This window comes from Chroicocephalus ridibundus, chromosome 7, assembly GCF_963924245.1.
Source record: "Chroicocephalus ridibundus chromosome 7, bChrRid1.1, whole genome shotgun sequence".
NCBI classification, from domain to species: domain Eukaryota; kingdom Metazoa; phylum Chordata; class Aves; order Charadriiformes; family Laridae; genus Chroicocephalus; species Chroicocephalus ridibundus.
This window is the reverse complement of record NC_086290.1, coordinates 231,003-257,573: the sequence shown is the minus strand read 5'-3', so window position 1 is coordinate 257,573 and position 26,571 is coordinate 231,003. Positions and strand designations below refer to the sequence as shown.

General features: G+C 37.8%; 1 protein-coding gene across 18 annotated transcripts in view; it reads right to left on the bottom strand.

Moving 5' to 3' along the window:
* Positions 1–26,571, bottom strand: part of BAZ2B (bromodomain adjacent to zinc finger domain 2B) — a 155,294-nt gene that overhangs the window by 54,044 nt on the left and 74,679 nt on the right. For all 18 annotated transcript variants that reach the window (XR_010072126.1, XM_063342671.1, XM_063342674.1 and 15 more), the window contains 5 exons: positions 23,473–23,628; positions 9,947–10,108; positions 8,198–8,391; positions 2,723–2,932; positions 1,580–1,978 (listed from right to left, as the gene is read on the bottom strand). Coding sequence is in view for 17 of the 18 variants with exons in the window: in XM_063342671.1 (XP_063198741.1) it covers positions 1,580–1,978; positions 2,723–2,932; positions 8,198–8,391; positions 9,947–10,108; positions 23,473–23,626 (1,119 nt within the window). In the remaining variant the exon portion in view is untranslated. The remainder of the gene's footprint in view (positions 1–1,579; positions 1,979–2,722; positions 2,933–8,197; positions 8,392–9,946; positions 10,109–23,472; positions 23,629–26,571) is intronic.

Here is a 26,571-nt window from a genome sequence, read left to right as displayed (position 1 = left end):
TATGAAATTATGAAAATCTGTAAAAATAAATATTCACAGTGCATGTTTCCAGTAAAAGGTTTAAAGAAATCAAACCACTAAATGGGTTATGTATCATCAGCTAAAGACTTGTAACATAATCTTGAATACAGAAGCCTCTTCAAATGGCAAAGACATACATTTTCGTAATTATAATTTCTTTAACCATTCCATGTAAATGACTAACTTATTTGAATTTTATGAAGTAATTGGGAGTTGAAAGGACAAATAGTGTTTCTCCTCTGGTCTAGGAATAAAAACTATGTGACAAAAATATTTTTCAATCCCCTCTGAGGACTATGAGTTAGCTGTGAATCAGAGCTCACTTTCCTGTTCACCAATACTACTTAGTTTATTTTTAATAATTAAATTTGCCTTGGTAAATGTCCTTTTTAATATATTTTTTTATATATATATATATACACACACACATCCCCACCCCAAACCTAACATTTCTAAAATGCTAGATTTTCCTTCTAGTCCCCATTCAAATCTAACTGAATAGAAATTATGAAAATTCATCACTAGTCACCCCATAAGCACTATTAACAAAATAAACGAACTAAGAATCTACAAAGAATTTCTGTAAGCTACAGAACTGTTAAGAAAGACACGTGTAAACATATTGTACAGTCCTGACCAGTGAAAAGGTCAAATTTATTGCGATGGCTGTATTGAGTTTTAAATAGCTATCAGTGCATGAATATCCTTCTGTCTTTAAAGAGCAAAAAAACCCCAATATTGAAACGAACTTGTTTTTAGAAAGGCTTTCGGCTACTTTGTTTAAAATCATGATTAAAATAGGTAATTTTAATTACTTTGCCTTAAAACTATCCAATTTGAAACAAAGCAAAGTCATGCTTACATACTAAATATGGGAAGTATTAAACCAGCATTCTGACAAACTCAGAAAAGCACAGGAAAAATAACCCATGAGAACTTTTCTTATTTTGATACTGATTTTAGCTGTTCATTTTCCTTAAGAGATGCATGACAAAATCCTTTGCTTACGTTGTACCCATTACACTCACCAGTACACTGATTGCTTTCAGCAGGGCTGCAAAGTTCCACTACGTGATGAGCACAAAACTCGTGTTTGGCATTATGTGACCGGAAGTCGTGTATATGATTACATCACGTATACATTGGGTTATGCATACATGCACGTGCACCGACTAGATGACTTTTCTCCGAGGTAAACTTATGGAATAGTTCAGGGTACTTGTATAGTGAAGTATCTCTAAAATTAAAGCCTAATATTTGCTGCTCTTTAAAAAAAAGAAACAAAACAGCAAACAAACAAGAACAAAAAAACCCAACACACACACGCAACACCAAAAAACCAATGACCACAGTTCAGAGCACCTATTACCCACACACTTTAGTTAAATTACATCATTCAGAAATCCATACCAACTCTGAAAACACACCAAAAAACGATACAAAAATAATATAATTTTAAAACATTGTATTTAAAAGATCTTCATAGCACAATGTTTTATCTTGTTGAGCAGGCAACACAGGTTACAAATAATCAAAAAACCAGTGACTTTTCACTCACCCGTTTTGATCTTACATCGCTGGTCAAAGAGACAGATTCTTCAGAGGTATTTTTATTCCCTGCTTTGAGTAGTTCAGGGGAAGGAACTATGAGTTTTAAATAGGTTTCCTTTTTGGCTTGATGTACCAAAGACAAAGGTTTCACATGGGGAACCAATCCCGTAGACTGTATTACACTTGTGTGTTTGTTCACAGATTCCTCCTTTGCCTGAGAGCTTTGGAAAATAAACGGAAGCTGCTGTGACAAAACCTGAGGCTGCTTCTGCTGGGACTGGAATGATGAGTGAGTCTGGGAATCAGACACAAGAGGTATCTGCTGGTGTGTTCTTTTTTCTTGGGACTTTTCATGTGGTTTTTGTCCATCATTTTTCACATCTGTTACACCACTATGCATTAGCACCTGCAAAATATGAATTTTTGACTGTTCATATTAGATCAGTTAAGGAACCTTTAAAAAAAAAAAAAAAACACCAAAAAAACCCCAAACCGACAAAACAACCCACCATCAGTCCCCAGGAAACAATTATACTATTCTTGCCAGAGGATGAACAATAATAACTTTTAAATCAATCTTGTCATGTATTTATTGTTTAGGGTTTTTTTTTTCCCCTAGGTAGTTTCAGCATGTGAAGACAATGCTTAGTAGTACTAAATCATTGTTGTTTTTAAATGTATTTTTGACTGTAAACCTAACAGGATACCCAAGATTCCAATCTTTTTCTTGTATCGGCTACCAGGAAAAGTAACCACTCTGACAGAAAGCAAGCAACTGCCAAAGCCATTATCTATAGAGAGATGTAGTTCCAATACACTACCAGCACACAGCACTTATTTTCTGTATATTTCCCACTTTCTAACAAAAACAACAGTCTACCAACTGTTAAACTCCAAGTCCATAAAGGATGCACACACACAAAGTAAGCAAAAAAAAAAAAAAAAAACACACAAAACAAAACAAAACACAAAACCAAACCAAAACCAAAAAAACCACACCAGAAAACCCTGAAGAAAACCAAAACCAGTATTCTCAGCATTTATTAATGTGTAGTTAATTAACTGCTCACTGGTATAAATGTGAACAGGTCGATTTTTCACACACAGCTTTCAGTGACAAGCCTGTGAGCAGCGGAGTGAGGTGTCATACCTTGTTCTTGTTTTTGTGATGTGCTTCATTTTCAGAATCAGATTCGTCATCTTCACTCTCTTCAGCACTCTGGTCCTCCTCCTCCTCCTCTTCATCCTCCTCTAGATCATCAGAGTCACTGCTACTTATGCCTTCACTTGAGGTGTCTGAAGAGGAGCCCGAGTCACTGTCGCTGTTACTAGAGCTTTCCACTGTTTTTTTTCTGGGCTTCTACCAGGAAGACGAACGCTCTATTAATGGTTCAGCTTTAATCTGTTATATCATCTTATTACTATGCATAATCTTTAAAACAAAAAATAAAAATTGGCCTGGAATTCAGGTCAGGCAAACATCCACAGAATGTACTGCTTCCAAAAAAATTTAAAACCAAAAGCTTTATTGCAAGCTAACATAGAAAGAACAATCCACAGAAGATTCATCAATATGTTTCAGTGACACATTCATTTAACCACGTTACTTAACTTGTAATTTCACAGTATGCACTGTTCAGCAATTTAAGGTTTTGAGGACTGAAAAGAATATGCTCATCAAATAGCTTCTGGGATTTGCTTCTAAAAAATGGACCAAAAATCTGTTGGAATACTCTGACAACTGTATAATATTTACATTCTTGGAAAAAAACAAATTTGCAGACCAGAAGGCGAAAGTAAAAGAAGCAGCAAACAAGAACACAGAGAGAAGAAAGGTGTAAAAAACACAGGAACTCCCAAGATGTTGACGTTGCTAGACCAGATTTTGAAGTGCAATGGATGAAGAAAGTTAGCTTTTTGGGAAGCGAACTGAAACGGATGCGTGTATTTTACCAACGCACCTGAAGGAGGTACGTGTGGACTTGAGCATTATCATGGTGGCTACGCGAGAGAGATGCAAAAGTATGTATTATCACATTAAAGCGCATTTAATCATTAAAGAGAGTTTGCAGAATGATGCTGGGAGGTAGTGAAAGGTGTGAAACAAGATTACAGATGTCAGGGAGGAGCAGCAAAGTTTTATGTAGCATCTCAACAGGGCACATGGAGTCATTGAGGCAACTGTGGTTAAAATCAGTCAAAAGGAGGATATGCGGACAGCAAAAGTCTTGTTACAAAACAAGAGGACAAAAAGAACAATTTTATGTCAAAGGTCCTTGTCTTATGAAGAAGAAATTAACTTAAATTAATTAAAGTGGGAGAACAAAACAAATTTATTCCAAGTGGGTGTTTTGGTTTTGCATGGGGTAGAGTTCTCTTTATCAATTCCTGTGATGAACACAGCAATACTTCCTATCATTATACCTTCTACATACTGTCACATGCATTGCTTCACTGTTGGAAAATCTTAAGAAATTAAGTGTATTTCTTTGGATTTAGTGTTTCACTGCTCAATTGAGAAAAGTGTCAATTAATACTTCACATGAGGCAATGATCTGAATGAATGCAGACGCTGAAAACAGATCTAAATAACTGGGCCATTCAATGGTAGGACCTATATGTTTCATTACTGGTGTCCTTTACATCATATTTAAGTACCTTCCTGTCTAATATTTGGCACAGATACAGAATATCTCTTCATGAAGGTTAAGATCATAAAATGAAGGACAAGACCGTCATCTGAAGCAGTAAAAGTAACAATGCCTCCCAGAATCACATCTCTAGGATTCTATTCTAGCTTTTCCCCATCATGGTTCTCCATTTATCTCTGTATGAGGAAAGGGAAACACCCAAAACACTGCAATACTAAAATCAGAAATATCAGTTTATTCATAATGCTAATGAAATACATATTCATAACATCAGCTTCTTAAGAGACGCATGTAAGAGTCTGGAAAAGGACAAGCACGTCAATGGGCTTACTCAGCTGACAGAGTTTACTTCCACTCACCAGCACTTGAAAACTTTTGCTGTCCATCTACCTTCATAAAATGTGATAGTTGCTGTATCTTACAAATCTGTCTAAATTACTGGACCAAGAAAAGAGTCAGGAAGGCATATTCTTGTGAAAAAGGAGGTGGCAAGTGCCAAGCAATATCTGACACACAACACTGATTCACAAAGAACTGCCTCGATTAAGAAAAGGGACAGCTGATTTTGACAAAATGTGGTATAACTTGTAAGCAATCAAATGCTTCAAAACAAATCACTTAAATACACTGTGGAATGCAAGCGCTTCCCGGGAAGTTTTTACTTCATAAACAAATAGAACTTTTTGACATAGATAAAACCAATACAAAGAAGTTGGATTAGCAGGATTCCACAAGAAGGAATGGCAAATCAGTAGCTTAGAGAAAATGTAATAATAGGGAAAATTTAAAGTCATGAATTTAGTGGATACAAAGGATTAATCTTGATGGAGAAGTTTCTAGCAAATCCAGCACAAAAGGCAATGTGGGGGGGAGGAGGGAATGGGGGGCAGTAAACTGCCTAGAGGAGAAATATTTCAGACTAAATCAAATAACGTAAAGCAAAAATATCTCTGTAAAGACATAAAGAAATTCCAAAAGCTTGCTGACACAAAAGAAAATAGTCAAGAAAGAGAAGAAAATGTACAGTTCTAGTACATAGACTAGTTCCTCTGTTGGCAACAATATAGTCATAAAAGTTGAAGCAAGAGTGGTTTCAATTAAAATAAATTTCATATTTGATTTTGGTTCACTGGCTTTAGCAAATCTGCTGATGGTTATGCTACCTGAGATTGTCCATTGTTCAGAAAGCAATAATTTAGACTGAACACAAGTACCATGAAAAGCAGCCCGACCTTAACGACCCGATGGGATGGTCCCATAAAAAGGTGACTAAAGTGACAGTTTAAAAAGATTTTAGACATGATTTCAAAGTACTGAAATTTACAAAGGAAATACAACATGGTAATTGCCAAGAAGAGATATTAAAGGTAAAGTATTTGACTACAGTCAATAGCCCAGCATCCTGATGCTGATTCTGGAATCCAGGGAAGTAAGAGCCCCCAGCGCAAGGTCTTGGAGCAGATTCCCATCTCACCAGCTGCCCATACTGGTAGGGGACTTTCTCCACGCCAAACGAGACTCAGGCTCACCAGTTATGCCTTCTTTCCCTGGAGACTTGCTTTGCCAGGGTAAAAATCCTGCCGACCTTCCTCATCCCAGAAATTCACTAATGCAATCAACAGAGGGGCAGTCAGTTTTACTTTTTTCTGTGAGGCTGAAGCGGCACGTTCTGACGAATGAGTATTTAAAAAGTGTATCTATCTGCTTATTCAGTTTTATCTCTAGACACAAACAGGGCAGGCTTAAAAGCAGACAATTAAAGCATGCTAAAGTTATCAACACGGTGACCAAAGCAGCAAATTAAAAGGTAACGCAGTTACCATATTTTTTTGTATGTAAGAAATAAGTCATGGATAGTACACCACATCATCACGACGACATCTATCTTCAATACAACATTGTTATGCTCAGCAGACCTAACAGGATATGCCACAAATATACAGTGATGAGTTGGCACAATTTTAAACTCATGTTTCAGACAGATTCCAGTTTATCGTTGTCTGATACGTACAGCCCTCTGAATGATCAAATAACACACACTATACAGAGGAACTTCTAATCACTACAGCTTTGAAGATCAGATGCTTCTGTCAACTTAGAAGTTGTTTTTCACACTGCTGGCAAAAAAAATTATATAATACAAGTTACTATCAGACCGCACTTTATGACTCCCTAACACGGTAGGACAACAGAACTAGAATTCAACCAGAAGAAAACACTGCACAAAAAGTAACTCTTCAGATTTTCACCAACAGTGTAAACCAGCCTGGTATCAGCTTTGCCTTTTTTTTTTTTTTTTTTTTTTTTAAAAACAACTTAGAAGAAAATTACAACTAAGCATATGACTGAAGAAATCAGCAGGTGAATACTAAAAAAATAACAACCTAAAGAAAGGAACATTCAGAGAAGTGTAACTAAAATGTTTTAAAATAAACTGTGCTCTTTAGAAAAATAGGCAAGTGTTGTTACACTTTGAAATTTAAGAACAACAAATCACTTGTAGAAAGCCCAGAACAAAATAACTCTATCTGCCGACTGGCCCCTTCAGTTCCAGTTGTGGCTTTGTTCCAACACACTGAAATAAAAATACTGATGATTTATTTATTTATTGAATCAAATCTCTTGATCTTCTCCTCATGTTGGAGCTCTCATTTAGAGTATTCTGTATGTTTTGATCGGAAATCTTATTCCAATCCTTACATTGACAAATACCAATTACCTCAAAAAGTTTGAGAGGAAAAGAAGTTAAGAATAAGGATTAGAGGAATGTCTAGCATGTCAGCATATTGAGTAAGACCAGGAACAAAACTGCACTTCAGTATTAGAAAAATTACTACAAAAAACTTAGGAAACAAAACTGTTGACATCCTGGAATTTATCTGCATTAGATAAATGATTTAAAGGTTAAGATACAAAACTAAACAAATATAAGAAAGGACTATGCTAATTGATTGAGTACATTGTTTTAAAGCAACTCGATACTTAGCAAATTGAAACTGGAGTTTGAAATCAGTACCCACATCAAAATAAAATGTTTCAAGGATACAGAATTCTACTTAACGACAAATGGTAATATGAGGGAGAAGATAACAATGCTGACAAACATCCTGACTGAAATTGGGGAGAGAAAAAAAATAGGGGGTAGGGGGCAAAAAGAGAGGAAATGTTCACTGATAGTCACATTAACAAGTTACTAGCTTAACCAGCTCAGTTTTCTGAATAAGACAAAGAGCCCAAAAGTGAACAGAAAAGAGTTCGTTCACTTACTTATGATATAAACTTTTGAGGAGGTATTTGGAGATATTAAATGATAGTAGTTTATTTGGTATTCTGCATAACTGCAGCAACAGTCAAGAAATGCAGAGACCTCTGCACCACAGAAACAAAGTTTACGTTTTGCACAAACATATCCAGGATAAAACCAGAATTTTAGAAAGGAAAGAGACATTTCTTCTGACAAATAGGAATTAATGCCTGAAAAGCATTTTTCTTTAAAGTCTAAAAATTTCATTTTGCTTCTGAAATTTTTTATATTTTAAGTTACACAAAAATATAATTAGTTATAATTTATAATAAGTTGTAATTTATGATTTTAATACGAATACTTATACTGTAATGTAACATCAAATATTGGTGTTAGAACTTATATACTTTATTTTTATAATTACATAAATAATATAAAATAAAAATATGTCATCACATACAGCTATTAACTAGTGGGATCAGTGCTAATGGTAGCTTTTGGTTCAAAAACATGTCAAAAAACAAATACACAGCAAAAAGACCAATCACAAAAACCCCAACACAAAAAAACAACCACAGAGAGAAGATCTTCCTCTAATGAATAATAAGAAGAAAAACCCAGAATATTTTGTACTGGGAGAGAACGCTCTAAAATGCTGCTGTGTGCGCAATCAGAGCACTTACCACATCAATTTTTTATCTGAATCTTAAGGTTTTTTCTGTATATTTACCTTATCTTTGATTTTGTCAGCTCTGGTGTCCAAAAGCTGAGCTTTGCTTTGCTCCTGGTTGTATTTGCGGCCTCCTGCTCCCGAGGTTACAACTTTCACTTGTCCTGGAGGTGTTGCGATGCTAGTGGATAGTACAGATGTGCTGACACCAGACACGGCAGTGGTACTGTTCCCATTCAGTGATCCATTTATACCTTAAGATGACAGATTTATAAAGTGATGTTTAAAAAAATCTGAAGTAGCAGATACTTTCCTTGCGACATTGCAGTCACACTCACCTAGCTTCCATAAACATCTAACAAGAGATAAAACTACCCATAAGTGACTCCCAACATACGTTTAAAGTTTGCCGTCCAAGAGTCACTTTGATTTGCTCACGGAGTCATTGTTATTAAAACATGCAGAGCACCCATGATTTAAAGGGCAAATACATTTAATGCTGTAAGAGTAAAAAACCCCAAAACCTGAAATTGCCCATTTTTAAGCCCACGTGATCCTTGAGTTTAGTCAGGGGCAGAAAAATAAGACTTTGAAGAAAGAAGACACAAAAACATACATTCCAATAACCATCTCTTAGAATAATTCGTTTACAATTCTGAAGTATCAACCAGCTCCAAGGAAAACCACATGAAGTCCAAGATATTTTATGAGCTTTGCATGCAACGTGTAAAACGATGTGAGGGGGACGTTGTGGGAATGCTATTTGAAATAACAACCACATTCAAGCTCGCTTACTGATTTGTCAAGATGACTGTTATTTTCTAAGAAAATACCCCTAACCACACAAACTTGCTACTCTGCAATCCCAGGACTACTATTAGATGGATTCTGAAACACAACAGCAGGTCCTAAAAGCTCCCAAAACTATTAAAAAAAAAATAAATTGTGCATCATAGAATCACAGAACAGAATATCCTGAGCTGGAAGGAATCCACAAGGATCATCAAGTCCAACTCCTGACTCCACACAACTTAAACCATAGATCTGAGCATTGTCCAAACGCTTCTTGAATGCAGACAGGCTTGGGGCCATGACCACTGCTCTGGCGAGCCTGCTCACCCTCTCAGGGAACAACGTATCCTAATATCCAGTGTGAGCTTCCCCTGACACAGCTTTAAGCCATCCCCCGGTACCCTGTTATGGGAAACTAAAGAGACCAGGACCTCCCTCTCCGCGGCCCCCTCATGAAAGGACATGAACAGCAACGAGGTCACCCTTCAGCCTCCTCTCCTCTCAGCTGAACGAACCTAGGATCAAACGTCAAACAAACCTATCTTGTATTTTCAAAAGGTGTGCAATACCACTACATAAAATAGTGATTCGAAACGCAAGAAAACGTTCCAATGTCACTGGACTATTTCCATCAAGATCCCGCAGATGCAGCCATCCCTCCCTCATGCCCCCAGCACACAAGTACCTGATGCTTGATTCTTATATACAGAGGAATGGCATTCACCATAGAAGCACAAGGCCTCCTAAATCAAACCGCAAACTTTAAAACAAAACTTTTCCCTACTACTCAGTCCCAGAAAAAGTATCTAAGGAAAAACAGGAGGAAAAATATTAGTAGAAAGAGTATGTCCGTACTGACAGCCCATACTTGGATCTCTCAGGCCTAGCTAACAGAATCAATTTTTACAGAACTGTTCAGGAATGGGAAGAACAATGACAGGTAAAGCTCAAATTCCACATCTTTCTGCACGTGCAGAAGTTTGACACGATAATTCCCTCAAGAACTTTAGCCATTACCTTTTTCTGTACTGCTCCGACTATTTTTTCCTGTAGCTCTCGAGTGGAATGAAGCAGAATCATGATTCTGTGCAGGAGATGCAAACAGTGGTGGAATTCCCAAGAGCGGTGGGAAAAAAGTTGCCCCAGGACGAGAGTGTGCGTCCGCTGTTCGCCACCATTCTGCACCGCAAAGGAAATAAAAGCAAACTTCAGTTGTTCTAATAATATATGTAAATATTTCTGCAAGCATGTTGCTGTGCATAATCTACTGCAGATTTACTAAATCTGGGAGTAAGAAGAAAACACAAGACTTCTAAATGGCATGAATTTCCTGCAGCAATTCTTGTCTTAGGTCGTTAAGACCATTCTAGTAAAGATTTGAACACAGTTTTATTTAAACACATTTTGAAAATAAATAATAGAAACCTATGTGACAGTGATCACGCCAAAATGAAACTGCTAGTCTTATGAACAGGATCACTATTCACAGACCACTTCTGAACATTCGTTATTACCTCAGCAGCCTTCCTACATCAGCACTGTGAACAAGCACAACAGCTTTAAATCACCTCTGCAATCCCAGACTTGCAACACTCCAAGGCCTCCACCACAAAAACACACCTAAAGCAGTTCGCCATGAAATGACCAATTTAACAAAGGAATCTCTAGCTTCTCTATAGCCACTCTAAGAGGTTTCTACCCTGGAGTTTGACACTGGATTTTTTTCCTGTAACATCCCACTAAAATGGTTGTTTCACAACCAGAAACAGGGCTACTCTGTGCTGCTTGTTACATAAATTCAGCAAGGAATAAAGATTTCTTATTTTAAAAACAATCTAATACTCTTTTTGGTTTTGTTGCTGTTTAAACTTTCATCTTAAATGGTTATTGATTTTTGTTTTTCAGGAAAATGAACTTCAAACAAGTTGATACAGTCCCTACAACTTTCAATTTCTGAAGTTCTTTACTACCACAGCAACTAGTTAGAGTATTTCTGCAACCCTTATGTAATCCTTTTCTGAAGTTTCTTGTAACCAAACTGACTATATATATTTTTTTTTCCATAAGGCACTGCTAAGCCTAAACAGCCGTGTCAAGAGGTAAGTATCGAGTGCACTGCTCTTGTTATAGGTTTCGGTGCTTAAACAGAAACGGTGTGCAGATTTGCGTAGTGGAATTCCTTAAATATGTCAGGGTCTTCTTTCGTAATAGCTGTTGCAGTAGCTAAAACAACATTTCGTAACACATTTGATAGTCAACTAAAAAAAACACAAAGGAAAATTAAACAACCTCTCAAATCCCTCAGAAGGGAAAGAATCTTTTTGAATAGAGATCCTATGCTAAAAATTATACATGTGAGAGAAAATGTGCATGCTTTGGAAAAAAAAAAAAAGCAGTAATATTTTGTCAGGAAAGAAAAAACTCTTCCAAACTCCTCTCAAAACGAACTCTCCCCACCCACCACCAATTGAAACAGAAATGATATCACATTACGAGACGCAGAAGAATCAGAAACATGACACATAAATGCCATTGTGACAAGGCATATGTTTGGTCTACATAAAACCAAAATCTAACAAGCAAGTGCACATAAAGTAAATCGAGCTGTGGAAGAGTTGATTGTCTCTTGGGCAGGTCCTACAGCGGCCATACGATTCTGAGACGGTGTTTAAAGGGTAGCGGTGCCAAGTGTTTTGGTAGAGTTGACTCCTACAAAAAAAGCTGTAAAAACACAGTGCTTTTTTTATGCTTAAAATACCAGATTTGTGAGTATGCTTTCCAGTCTTATATTGGAACCTTAATTATCTAATACTAAACGCTAGAAATACACTGGAAGGAGGCATAATCTACACAAGTGACAGGACAGAGTAGGCAGTAAATCTTTTCTGACTTCTGGGATTGACTGCTCGTCCTCTCCTTGAAAATTATTTCTTTAGGGCTTAAGTGCAATTATGATTTTTTTTCTTTTCAACGCTGAAACAGATTAAGTAGCATCATACATTCAGGACAGAAACAGTTTTGCATAGTATCCCTGTGAACAGCTGAGAAAGAGCAAAATCTGTGGTTTAGGCCACTGGAATGCTTCATTTCTTAAAATAAAAATATCAAGTTTTGTACATTACAAGAACTGTCTTGATATACATTACTCCATGTATACTCCATATATATTATACCACGTATACATGGTATACATTATTTCTAAATCTTTTTCCACAGCAGTTAGGTCTAATCTCACACTGTATTTTCAAAGCTCACAACTTCATTTAAAACTCCTAGACCTCTAATTTCCAATCCCATGAATCAAACCACAGGAAGCATTACAATGCTTTGTCTGACTTCTGTCAACAGCCACGTCAAATGACTTTACCCATCAAACTTGATTATGTTACAGCTCTTTGTAGCCTCCATTTTGGTAAGACTTTTCTCCTTTTCTGAACTGCCTTAAGGCTTTGCCTTAGAGCCAAATGCTGGAGTGTTGTTTTTTTTAAAAAACCCCTACCTTACAATAGGTTAGCTTTCACATAGCTGGACTTAAAACAATAGCATATACAGATGATGAAAGCAGTAAGAATCAACAGTACCACAAGCACCTCCACACACGTCCAAGAACAAGTTATTTACAACTAGTTCTATTTAGCAGCATACACCTCATACATGCAGTTATGACAAATATACCTAAAAATATAGCAAATATTTAGTCGTAAATAAAAATATTTTCTTTTACCTAGGTATTTTTGCTTCCAGTTTAAATTTTTAATTTACAGAAGTCTTGACAGTGTTCTGTACCACTCTAGTACCTTATAATTTACACAAGATTTTCTTTTTAAAAAAAGTTACTATTGACAGGCGCATATGCAGAAAGGCCATTTTAAGCTTCTTTCTTGTAATTTGTTAGTGTCCAGAAGAACATTCTGACATGACTTTTGACGCTAGTACAGCTATACCACAATGATGCCTTTCCCATTATGACTGCATACAGTGGATATATTGCAAACTCTCATCACCATTATGTACTTAACTGTCACCATTTCTAGCCAAATCAGGCCATCGCTGTAGTTTGACTCAAGGATAGAACCAGACAATGCAATGACAAGGCCACACTCTATCATCTTTCAAAGGTCATGCAGATTAGGGGAAGTCTCCAACAACTGGAAAAAGGCCAACGTTGCACCCTCTTCCAAAGAGATCAAGATGACAATCAAAGGAACTGCAGAACGGTCAGACTTATGCTAGTCCTCCGGAATATCATGCAGTGAGCCCTCTCTATGAACCACGTAGGAACACATTCCTGGCCACGTGCAGAATGCCTTCTCTGACAAAATTACTGGGTTTATGGACAAGAGGAGAACAGTTCATGTCATTAACCTCTAATTCCGTGTGGCTTTCGATACAGTCTCCCGCAAATGCTCCTAAATCCAAATTAGGACATTATGGTCTGGATGGGGTGTCATCTAGTTGTGTAAGGAAACAGTAGGATGCTCAGAGTGTTACCTGAAATAAAAGTCCTCGAAACCAGAAGTAGTTTAGCGAGGAGATACTGCTTTATTCAACGTTGGGCGCTAGGGGGAAAACCCACAAATCTAGCACACCTTACTGGGGATATTCCTCCATTATTTATACACAAAATATTCTCATAATTCTGCCTACCTAATACATAACTCCACCTAGGCTTCCATATTCATTAGGATGACCAAACAGCCTTTTTGCACACGCTTATTGAATTTTGCTGCGTCAGTAAAACACTTCTGCGCGAGCGTGAGTGTCTCGGTGGTCGTTTGGGTAAGGAGACCCCTCCTTGCATTTATCCTTTTATTGAGTCTTCTCAGGACAGTAAAAGTTTGCTGTAAGTTTGCCAACTTAGAATCATAGAATCTTCATAGTTGGAAAGGACCTTTGAGATCATCGAGTCCAACCAAACAACGTACAATCTCTGCCACTAGAGCATGCCCTGAAGTGCCACATCTAGATACTTCTTAAATACCTCTAGGGATGGGGACTCCACCCACTCCCTGGGCAGGCTGTTCCAGTGCCTGACCACTCTTTTAGTAAAGTCATTCTTCCTAATATCTAACCTAAACCTCCCCTGCCGCAACTTCAGACCATTTCCTCTGGTCCTGTCATTATTTACCTGGGAGAAGAGGCCAACACCCACCTCTCTACAACATCCTTTCAGGTGGTTGTAGAGGGTAATGAGGTCTCCTCTCAGCCTCCTCTTCTTCAAGCTAAACATGCCCAGCTCCCTCAGCCTCTCCTCATATGACCTGGTCTCCAGACCCCTCCCCAGCCTGGTAGCTCTCCTCTGGACACGCTCCAGCACCTCAGTGTCCCTCTTGTACAGAGGGGCCCAGAACTGGACACAGCACTCGAGGTGAGGCCTCACCAGTGCCCAGTACAGAGGCACCATCACTTCCCTGCTCCTGCTGGCCACGCTATTCCTGATACAAGCCAGGATGCTGTTGGCCTTCTTGGCCACCTGGGCACACTGCTGGTTCATGTGAAGCTGGCCGTCCACCAGCACCCCCAGGTCCTCTTCTGCCGGGCAGCTTTCCAGCCACTCTGCCCCAAGCCTGTAGCATTGCTTGGGATTGTTGTGGCCGAAATGCAGGACCCGGCACTTGGCCTTATTAAACCTCATACAGTTGGCCTTGGCCCATGGATCCAGCCTGTCCAGGTCCCTCTGTAGAGCCTTCCTACCCTCAAGCACAACAACACTCCCACCTAGTTTGGTGTCATCTGCAAACTGACTGAGGGTGCACTCAATCCCCTCATCCAGATCATTGATAAAGATATGAAACAAAACCAGCCCCAAAACTCAGCCCTGAGGGATACCACTGGTGACCGGCCGCCAAGAGGATTTCACCCCATTAATCACAACTCTCTGGGCACAGCTATCCAGGAAGTTTTTAATCCAGCGAAGAGTACACTTGTCTATGCCATGATTCGCCAGCTTCTTGAAGATAATAAGGATGTTCTTTGAAGCAGCCATAACTCTACCCAAATTGGTATAGGAGTACATACTTGACATATACAAGAACCTTGAAGTGATTAACTACTTCTGGTTGTCTCCTCGTTATCACTATCTGTAACACCAGCTCAGTGACTAACTGTTTTTACACAGTAAGACGGTCAGTAATTAGCTATTTTCTCACACAGTAAGAAGGTTAGTAAGAAACAACTATTTTAGAAACAAAGCAGAGGCCTGTCTTTGGTAACAAGGGGATAACAGTTAATGGGCCCTACTCTAGCTGAATGCCTGTGACAAGTGGAGTACTGCACGGTTTTACCCTGGGATCTGTCCTGTTTAGCATCTTTATCAATGACCCAGAGTAGGAAATGGAGTGCTTTCCCATAAGGTTTGTGGAAGACATCAACCTAGGGGGACAAGTCAATCCACTTGAGGAAAGGGCTGGTATCCAGGGGGACCTAGACAGGCTGGAAGAATGGACTGGCAGGAACCTTACAAAATTCAACAAGAAAAAAAAAAGCAAAGTCCTGCACATGGGAAGGAATAACCCCTTGGAACAATAAAGGCTGGAGACTGCTTGGGGAGCAGCTCTGCAGAAAAGGCTCTAGGGGTTTCTGCAGACACCAAGCCATAGGTTAGCCAGCAGTCTGCCCCAGCAGCAAAGGTCAGCAGCAGGCTGGGCTGTATGAGCAGTAGCACAGCTTGTGGAGCACGGGAAGTAAATATCCTACTCATCCCATTTTTTTATTGCACGTTCTCATGAAGAAACAAATGCACTAAAAAAAAAGTGTTCCACGTTCAAGCATTGTCTTCTGTCATGCCACTGTGATAAAACTTACACATTTCAGAATGTAAACAATGAGTACATCACATCATTATCACAAAAATCAGGCTAGGGTGATTAAAAGTTGATCAGTTTTTTCTTATTAGAAAGCAATTATACCACCGCCAGGCTTTTATACCTTAAAAATTAATGTATCAAAAATTTCATGGCTTCATCCCTCTGTAAAACTGAAAGGAATAAAGTAACAGATGCAAGACATTCTTCACCTCTCTTCAAGAAAACGTTCAGAACAACAACACACATTGAGCGATTCTATCTGTAGGAATGAACTGAACAAAAGGTGACTCAAACCAGCAAAAGAGCCAGAAATCCTAGAGGAAAGCCTCACCGAGCAACAGTTAAGCTCTATTTTGCCACCTACATATTTCTTGTTGTAGGAACGTCCGTTGTTTTTTAAAAAAATAATAATGAAAAAAAAAATCACACGGTAATTAGCTGCACAAAACTGCAAGATGACTGCAAGTCTTCACTTTATGAATGCACTCTTAATATCTCTCACCATGTGTTTATTTTATGTAGGTTGCAGCAATATTCCAGTTTCTTTAGTTTGCTTTCACAGTAAACCTGCTCTGACCAAGTTAACTGAAAAGCTCTAGAAAAAACTGCTTCAGAACAAGTGTCTTTTCCCTTTTTTCTGTTATCATCTGTCCTTTGATAGAAAAGCACCATTCAAACATTCCACAGCTGTTACCTTCATATTTACAGCTTCAACTCCGGTGAGACCATTCATTGTATCTGTCTATCATTCGGAAATAACTAAGAAAAGCGAGGTTTGGTATGAGTTTATTTCATCTGAAGTCTAGTATCATCACTGAGCAATACGAGACTTATACAGAGGGCTTCTCTTTTTTGCTGATTTTTGCATGGACCATTTAAAAGGTGTAATTTCCCATACAAAGCACTCCGTGATACCATTACGAGGGCATATACTGTCATACTTCATGCCAGGTCATTCCTTACTCTGTGAGTAATCTTACCTGATGTCTAGCAAGTGATTAAGAGTAGTTCTAAATGAGAAAAATAAGCCAAATGAGGTAAGAGGGTCCGTGCTTATATGATTTCCGAGACTGTATACATCATCTATGCTCAAATTCATTTATTACCTTTGAAAAACATGAAGGAAGAAATGACAGGCTACAGGTAGTGTTTATGTTAAAGCAGAAAGCAGAGCTGGAGGATATTTTTTCCAACAAAGACTTGTCTGAGATGGAAGGAACTCCTGGCATTCTGAAAGCAGGCAAAATGAATTAGACAATCTCGACAATCTTACACACCAGTTAGTTTCTTGTAAGCTGTAAGTATCCCTGAATTTATCTAACTTTGTTTTTTTAAAAAAAAAAAAGAATTGTTTCTGCTTCTTACAGCTATGAGAACACAGCAAATTAACAACAACTATTGTCAGGCAATTAAATGCTAGGGAGTGCCAACAGGGTATCTTTCTTTTAAAGCCCTTCAAACAATTTGTAACTTCCAGCTGCAGAGTGGGCAGTGAGCTGCACCATCTGTCTACAATCTGTCACGTTGTTTCTGACTGTATTTTAAATTTCAGGACATACAGTGCACTTTTACTTGCTTAATCAACAGGTACAACCGCACCAGTTTCAACTGGTGCCCCTGCTTTTAACTTCAGTTTGAGTAATGCCATCTGTAAGACTGGGAGGCTGGCTGTCAATATGAACGTAAGACACGATGGGCTGGAGGGGAAAAACCAACAGGGCTAGATGAACTGTATTGTAAAAATTATGGGTAAAATGTAAGCATAAATGGAGTTGTGTATACCTTAAACAATAAGGACAGTGAACCTAATGCAGAACGGAGAAGAAGTGAAAAAGACAATGAAACGGGGAAGTGACCAGAAAGAAGTAGGAAGAAAGTTTATTTGAGCTGCTACACACCTGGAAGGGTGGGGAAGGGCAGCACAGAAGAGACCAGGCACAAGTACTGCAAGTCAGCACATGTTTATTTGTTAGGACAAGGCAAGAACTTAAAACAACATAGACTAGAGACAAAAAACAAAGGGATGACCAGAAATTTTGTTGTGCTGGTTAAGGAAATTCCATAGGAGTTTCAGAGCTAAACTTTAACTTTTGAGACAGCCTGAACAAGAGGATGCAAGAAAAATCAGGGAACTGTAAAGGCATACATAACCAGAAGAATAGAATAGTCATTAACGGAGAGAAAAGCAGGAAAAAAACAGTATCAAAGTACATAAAGTTCATTTGTGCCATGTATTGATATAAGTAGAAGCACACCAAAAAGACAGCATCAGGAAGACCAAGCATTCCCCTGTTTTCCAAGAGATTCACCTTACCCCATCTGCAAACTGACCACACCTTCCAGGGACTACGTACACAGAAACTGATACTTGAGCTTGTTTGTTAACTCTGTTCCTCCTTCTAGGTTTTTTTAATGGTATTATTGTGTTAGTGTATATAACTAATCTCGGAATGAACTCCTGACCGCAGTATCTCATCATATTAGGTGTTATGAACACAGAGGCACTCACAAGGATTTTTCACTTATTAGAAACTACAAGGCAACATAATGGCAATCTGATTTCAGATTTCTGGTTCAGGTGCCTTTTCTTTTTTTCCTTTTTTTTCCTCCTCCAAAACAAGAATGGATTTGTACTTAATTTCACTGATGTGAACTACTGCAGGTGATGTGTATAGTGAGTATTTCTTTACATTTTCAGCCCAAGTTCTCTGTTTGCTGAACTTAGTTCAAATGTCTTTACCTTCAGTTAGTAAATTACCACATTAAAAAAAACCCCAAACACACACAAACCTCAGTTATGTAACTTCTTCCGCAACTGATGTCGATACTCAACTAGTCATGCTAAATGTTAGTTACCGTCTGCTACGCAGTTCAATTAGAAAACATCACAATACTCTTTTTGTGGTGTTTTTTTTTTTTTTCTTAAAAATACCAGTAATGACACTTGCTTCTCTCTCGCAGACCACAGTGGTGATTCTTAGTGATGCTGATGAGCAGCAACACATTGTAACTTTTCATAATACTTTGAAGACAGCTCAAATTAAAACATCCTCTGAGCTTGTTATCAATTTCCTTCATCACATCAAAAAAAAAAAAAAAAAAAGAAAAAAAAGAGTAGGTGACGTCATACTACATTACACATTATTATGGCCTTTTAAAAACATACATTGTGTGCTACCTAAGCCATTATCTAATGTGTCCAGAAAAGAGAAGCTATCAATTTTAAATATGCATTTAGAAACATGGCAGAAATAAAACACAAAGGAAAAATGGAAGCAAAGCCTTGTAAAAATAAACTGAAGTGTAATGACATTTTTTTCTATTTCTTATTTGATGAAAACGTTAACAGCCTGTCTAGCAATTAATTCTAATATTTCCTTAATTTTGCTATTTTAGTGTTTGCTCTTCAAGTTGCCGACTTTCTGTAAACACACTCTGCATAGCAGAATTTCATATTAAACTGCACTCCTTAGCATTCTTGACTTACTTCAAATAGGTTAAATATTTTGAGCGCAGCTTTTTAAATTCTACTAACCACTACACAGATAAATGATTGAAAGTATCACTCCAAAGGGCAACATCCATTTCAACAATGCTGGTCTCTTAGTAACAAGGAATGACAACTGTGAATGCCTTTGTTAATATTAATGAACTTCATGGTGCCACATAAGGTTTTCAAAAGAGCTAAAAAGGAATAAATACTTAATTAATGTCTTAAAATACAAAGCATCAATGCACCAACCACCAGAAATACAAAAATAACATGGTATTTCTAACAATGCTCAGGGCATTCCAACTTACACAGACAATCTAAAGAACCGCTTAGGGTGATAGAAATTACTGTGTATTTTCCTCCTTTCTGTGTTGTTCTTTAACATTACAGTGCTAGCAAAGTTTACTTTCCACATGCGTCCCAACACCAGTAAGTCTTCCAAACTCCTTGTATCATGATTCCAAACTACTTGTATGTGTGATTTCATAATACTGGTGAATGTCCCTTAGCGTAAAAAGCTGGAGAGCATGGAAAAGGCTGGAAATGGTTTATATATACATAAGTAACAATCACCCACTCTTATCGTAGGTCCAAAACACAAAACCCCTCATCTGAATAGAGAAACATCAAAAATACATGTTAATTTAAATGAAAAGCAAAGCACTATCTCATTAAAGCGCTTCAAAAAAACCCCCAAAATTAGCATTTTAATAAACTCTGAATATGCTCTCACAGAAGCAAGTACGCACGTAACAAATGCAATGAATGCAACCCATGAATGCAATTGCAAGGGTTCCATCTTTAACTTTCCTTCATAAATCAAAGGTTAAAAGAAGCTAGTCTTGGACTAATTTTCTAAAAAAAGGAAATTTTCAAAAGGGACTGACAGAATTGCACTCTACTGTGAAAGCTGATACATAATTTAGGCACAAACACCGCAGATGGTTAACTTTGAGGAGTAAGAACACAAGGAATGTACACAGAGGACTGACCTGCTAAGCCGTACTTTAAAAAGTATCAACCACATGGCAACTCTCAATGAGGCTTGCTTTAATATAAGAAGTAGATGGTGCTTGATGTGGTTTTAAATGAAATTATTTAGGTGCTTGAATACAAGGGTTTCCTTTAATATCTATTATCCAAGAAGCCATGCACTGAAATTGTTTTTCCTTCAATGTTTTTTCTACTAAGTCCATTCCTTACACATAAGTGTAAAATTCAAACCTCAAACCAGGACAAATTCCATGTCCAAAACCACTCAAAATCGTTCACTTTTTTGTGTAGTCCTTATAGCAAATATTAGATGAGATGACATTTTAGGGCATGGAAGTACTTGAGTTATGCCTATTACAATACTTCCTCCTATTCCTTTTTCCTCCCTTTTACGTTCTTCAATAACCTTGGAAAATATATATATATATTTTTATATATATATATATATTTAATATCTGGCACATTATTCTCACAGTCTTGTCCCTCAAAAACAGTGCAGAGTTTGACCGGTGCCTGGACATCACTGCACTGTGCAGTCTGAACACGGACACAACTTTTGGCCTATAAAGGTAATAATACGAAGCAGGAAGTCTAAACTAGGCTGGTTTCATGTTTAAAGAATTATTGATAATAATGAAGTTAGAGACTGCTTCTTAATGATACATACATAAGACACTAAAACTAAGGTGTACTGACCATCTTAACACTGATTTCCAAAAATTGAGAACTTGTGATGTAGACTGCATAACACTATGGGTACTCTTAGTATCAAAATTTCTTCCAAAATTGCTAACATTCTCATGAGGATGAAATTAAACTTCTTTCCAGAGTCAATTATCTTTTCCAATGCGCTTTCTTATTTTCAGCAATAGGTGAATAAGAAAGCAAGTAAAGTATCTGTTTATTGACTGGAATGCTTCAATTATTCAGGAACTAGTGCTGTATTAACCAATTAAACTAACAGTATGTGATATATTCCATAATGGTTTCACACAGGTTGTTTGTCTATTTGACCTGGGAATATGCCAAAATAATCTATTTGTAGTGTAATCTCCCTGGCAAAGCATAAAAACTCCCAGTCCTACCCCACCATGCATCAGGGGGACCTGACAGGGTATGCAATCAAGTTTATTGCAGAGACTACTTAATAGACTATTGATTGCTGCAAAGAAAATACTGAGATGCGTTGGAATAAAAAGAACGTCTCTAATCTAATGCATAGATTAAGGTGCCTTTACCTTCTCTTAGTAAGAATAATTGTTCATTCTGAAACAATTATTTTATTGTTTATTTTTTTGTTATTCAAGAGCAATGCGTTTTTAAATGTGAAGATAACTGAATTACCAGATTGAGACTGACAGACATTGTAATGCTTTTATAAAAAAATAAATATCACAGAATTGAATAACATCTCCGTTTAGGAACAGGCTTGGATGCTGGTCTATCTTGACTACATAATGTCTTGTAAATTCAAGAAAGTTTTGAGGAGGCAGGGAGGGAGGAAGAAACTGCCATTCCAGTCGTAGGTCATTCATGGGAAAACAGACTTTGGCTGGTTGACAGCATAAACACTTCTGCGTCCTGTCCTCTAGGACAATGCACATCTTTTCAGAGCGGATGCAGCACTAGCCATGGTGTACTAACAGTACGTATAATAAACTACAATCCAGCTTGTTGTTAGGAATACAAAGTGTCTTTGAGAAAATATATACGTTCTTAAAGACCAAATGCAGCCAGGCAAAGGATACGACCATTAAAAAAACTAAAAGGAAACAACCCATCAATACTGGGAATTGCTATCAGCCTTTGTAACTATTAACTATCAGACAGAAACAAAACCTTTTTTTTTTTTTTTTTAAAAATAGAAGTTGAGAATAAAATTTTTAAAACCACTTAAGAAAAGGACTACCTGGATTTTCTCATGAAGAAAGAGACTGAAGTTTAGTATCTTTATCACATTAGTCATCAGCTTTAGTCTTACTGTATTTTAATAGACCACATATATATCCTATATATACACACTATGTTACAGGAGACACAAAACTGAATGCTGTAATATCTACAAAGGAGATAGCAAGGAGAGGTAAACGAGTCATATAAATCCTCAGTTTGGGAGTGTACGTTTATAGCCATATGTAAATGAACTCCTACTGCATTCTGGGAACCACCACAGAGAACCATTTCAAATGGCACGGGCTAATGAACATAGACACAAGTGTCTTCTGCAGTTGAATTTGTAGTGAGGTACTGAAAAGTAACACACATTGTTATTTGTTCTGGATCAGTTTTAGTTAAGAACTTTTCTGATTGTAGAGTAATTAAAATAAATAGTTGAGACATAATTCTAGGTACGGAGACATTCTGGTTTCTATTTTTCTTCCCAAGGAAGCTGCAAATGAACAGAGGCAGGCCATAGTAGGGCACTCAGAATCTACTGGTTCTACAGTATCAGGGTAGAAGAATTTTTCAGTTTGGAGAATACATGCTTGCTCACTCTACTGCAAGAGCCAAGCTTGCTCTGAAAGTAGCAGATTACCATGATTTTAAGCTGAAAAACTTCCTATTTACTGTATAAGAATCAGTACTCAGGCTAACAAAAAGCATGTATACAATCCATTCTCCAAAGTGAAGAAAGAAACTGCAGGGAAGAGTCATTTACCATTTCTTGTTCTGTTAATAACATATGCATCATTCAGTTGAAATACGAAGTTTCCATTCACAAAAATGAGATTCTTGCATGGAGAAGTCTTCCATACCAGTTTCTGATTCAAGCCAAGACGTTTCACTCTAGTCAAGGCTATCTAAGACTATGATATTTGAAATTCACCTTTTCAATCTCAAGTTCCATTAGAAGAAACTATTCCTCCAGATATTAAAACATAGTACAGATTGGGCTTGAATGCTGAGAACACGATGCATATTCAAGAAGTTATCAGATCTTTATCTGAAAGTGGGACAGAGTTTGCTATATCAGCCCTTAATGTGGTCCTCACTTCTGAGGCAGCTTTGCAAACTGAAAATTTCTTTCACATTTGAAATAGGCAATTTTAAATTAATTTCATTCCTTCAATAAACAAGTACTATGTATAATGAATTCACATGATACGAATATGTCACGGGGGGGGGCGGGACCAACAAACAGTTTTCTTTAATTCATTTGCACAACCTTATTATATTTGAGTTGTGACAATAATTGTAAGTTTTGACAAACGCTAAAATCACATTGTGATACATAATTGAGGTATTTTTACCACATGTGTTGATTGTGGAACTCAGTGTCGCAGCTCCAGTGGAAAGGCCACCTTTTGATACTGATGAAGCTACAGATGGTGTAGAAGACGCTGGAGTCGAAGCAGCTGCAGTAGAGGAGACTGATGATGACGTTAACCGCTCTCCAGACTCCATATCTATAAGAGAGAAGATAAATGTCTGTGTTCTACATCAGGAAATGAAATCACAAGGGGCTACAGGAGTATCTGTGCTGCCCATGTCTCAGGACCTCCACTTCATTCTTGAGTAGCTCCTCTGAGACCTCCACGAGGGAGGTACACCACGCAAACGGCGCTCAGTCACCAGGGGAATCCAGCCCAACTGCAGCAGTACGGGAATTAGGCAGTGCTGTTGAGAGCTACGTCACATTTCAACTTGAATGCCAACGGCCCCACGTGGGACCACCCCCCACAGCCTCTGCCCAGAGCCTCCACTGGGGCTCAGGTTGGCACCTGCAGCTGGTCTGTGTCCAGGTCTCCTGGCTGGGTCCCAGCTCTAACCTTAGAGCTTCCCTCCAGGCCTGCTTCAGCTCCTATCTTCTGCTACTCCTGACCAGGCTACCAGGCAGCCCCTTGCCCGACGGACCCCTTTACTTTGCCTGGACCCTGTCACCAGCACCAGCATTCAGATCACATGGGGCTGAGTGGCGCTGGGAAAGGCACCGCCTGTGTCACCCGCGACGGCCAGCTCGTCCCTCCTTGCAGAGCCACCCTGCCCTTGCTGCTTCCGGGGAGACCCCAGCAATTATGGGAGACAGTATGAATATAAGAACTTCTCTAAATTGCTAGCTTTTCTTTTTTCCTGGTGAGCTTTTCATATAAAATAAGGCATTTTTATTTGTACCATGAATGCCTAAATCAAAAGTTACCAGACTTGCTTCACTGAACAAGCATGTGTATTTTAAGAAAAACGCACGGTAAAATTATTATTAAAAACAGTACTTGTTGGGAAGTAGTTTCTCAAACACTGAAAAACTGCAGCCAAGCAAACGATGTCTAAGCACACCAGTAGCAGAGTCAAGACTATGTGACTCAGTCTGCCAGAACTGCAGTTGATGGTGAGTCACAACCAGGGTATAAACAAGGTGGGAAGAAGTCTTTTCAGAGTCCCTTTATTATTACAAAAGCAACAAGACTAAGCACAGTTAACTCCTAACAGGTAAACTCCTGAGAAACCGGTTCCTGTCCCTGAGTCTCCTCCACCTACAGAGGAACACCCTTTCCCAGACCTATTGCTGGAAGGGTGAGGAGGCAAAGTACTGAGCCTAAATCAGACAACTGCTATAAAATCTCACTCCCAGTCTTTATAATACAGCATGCTAAGTACACAAGACACGCACACCTTTCCAAATTCTATTTTGATCAATTTAGAAAATGAATGTGTTAAACAGTACTTCTGATCCAAAGTTATGTTAAACAGTGACTTCCCAAATTCTCATGTGGAAAGCCAGCATAGAAGCTGTTACCTTCTTCTCCAGAAAGATGCAGTATCCTTGGTTCCTCTCAGTCAGTAAAAATTAATCTTAAAAAGCCAAAGGAAATACAAAAGCAAAAGTCACAGGAAAACACACAAAACACCTGGGCGATGCACTGTGCACATTTTAACTAAATCATTAATTCCTTATCACTAATAAGATTTTACATGGGCAATTTCTAAGTACCAGATAAAGTCTCTAGACTTTGCTAGCTAGCAAAACAAAACATACTACTTTCCCAAAATGAAAATTCTGCTAACAAAGGAACAATAGTGTATCATATAGAACTGCTTACCCTTTACACAAACTGGAAACAACTATTATGCAGAGAATGGCACCAAAAGACTTCATTGCTATTATTCTTTACAACCCCAGTTATCACACGTCATTTTCATGCATGCAGAAAATTAATTTTTTTCTGCAAATACAAAAAAAATCAACTTCTTACATGATACAAGAAAGTATCTACTATACTGAATATGAGGTCTATGAACTTTTCTTCAGAACAATAGCAGAAATCATGAAAACTATTTCCTTCGGAGAATTCATCAACGCAAAGTATTATTAAAAAAATTAAATTTTTAATTCAGGACTCCTAAATACATACTTTTCTCCAATTAAACATTTTCTATCCATAGTTAAAGAATACCTCATTGATTTGTAGTAATCAGTAAATGTAATCCAGTTAAACTGCTACTCAGTGGAAGCAGGACAATGAAAAATACTGTGGATACTGTAGACTTCAAATGTTATATTATGTCCATTAGATTTTGTAATTATTCCTAACGATAAGAATTTATAGAAATCCCTTTCATAAGGGATCACAATTTAAGTCTGTATCTACAGATTTAAGTCTGTAGCATTTGCAAACACATGCATTATTTCATGGTACAAAAAATTTACTATCTTTAGCGTATACAGAGAGATCAACAGACATACATGAATATACCAAAATACATTTTTTAGACACTATGAGGCCAACAGGCAGTCCTTGTACAAAACCCGATGGCTTTGCTGTATTTTGGCATTCATTGTTGTAAGTGTGGCCACAGTGAATTTACTGTATTTACGGATGGAATAAGGGAAATTAGCAACTCATCATAATGATATTATTACAGTAATCACCTGTAAAAGGAAAGGTATTTCTAAGCTTTAATGCACTGCATTCAAAACTCAAGATTGAAACTTTTTTACTTGTTTCCTAACAAAAACATCCAGACCTCTCCAATTTCTAAAAAAAACCTGCCGTCATGTTGTGTGTAATAATACAGCATTAAAACAAGTCTTTGCCATCTAACATATTTCATGAATAGGCACAGTTAAGAACCACCTATATGCAATCTGCATTTGTGTCATAAATGGGAAGATATGCTTGGTAAATCAATACTTTTTTTAATACAGAAATGTAAATTTGGCTATACTTGCAAGCTTTTAACCAACGTAAGCCATCTGTTTGAAGTGGTAATACAGCATCAAGGAAGAACTGGTAGAATAGTAATAAACCGCCCTTTTAATCCACACCCCCCCACCCTGCTCTTTTTGTTTCAGTTTGCGGGGGGGGACAGATGGGGAGGGACATAGCGTTGCATTTTCAACCTTTAGTTCA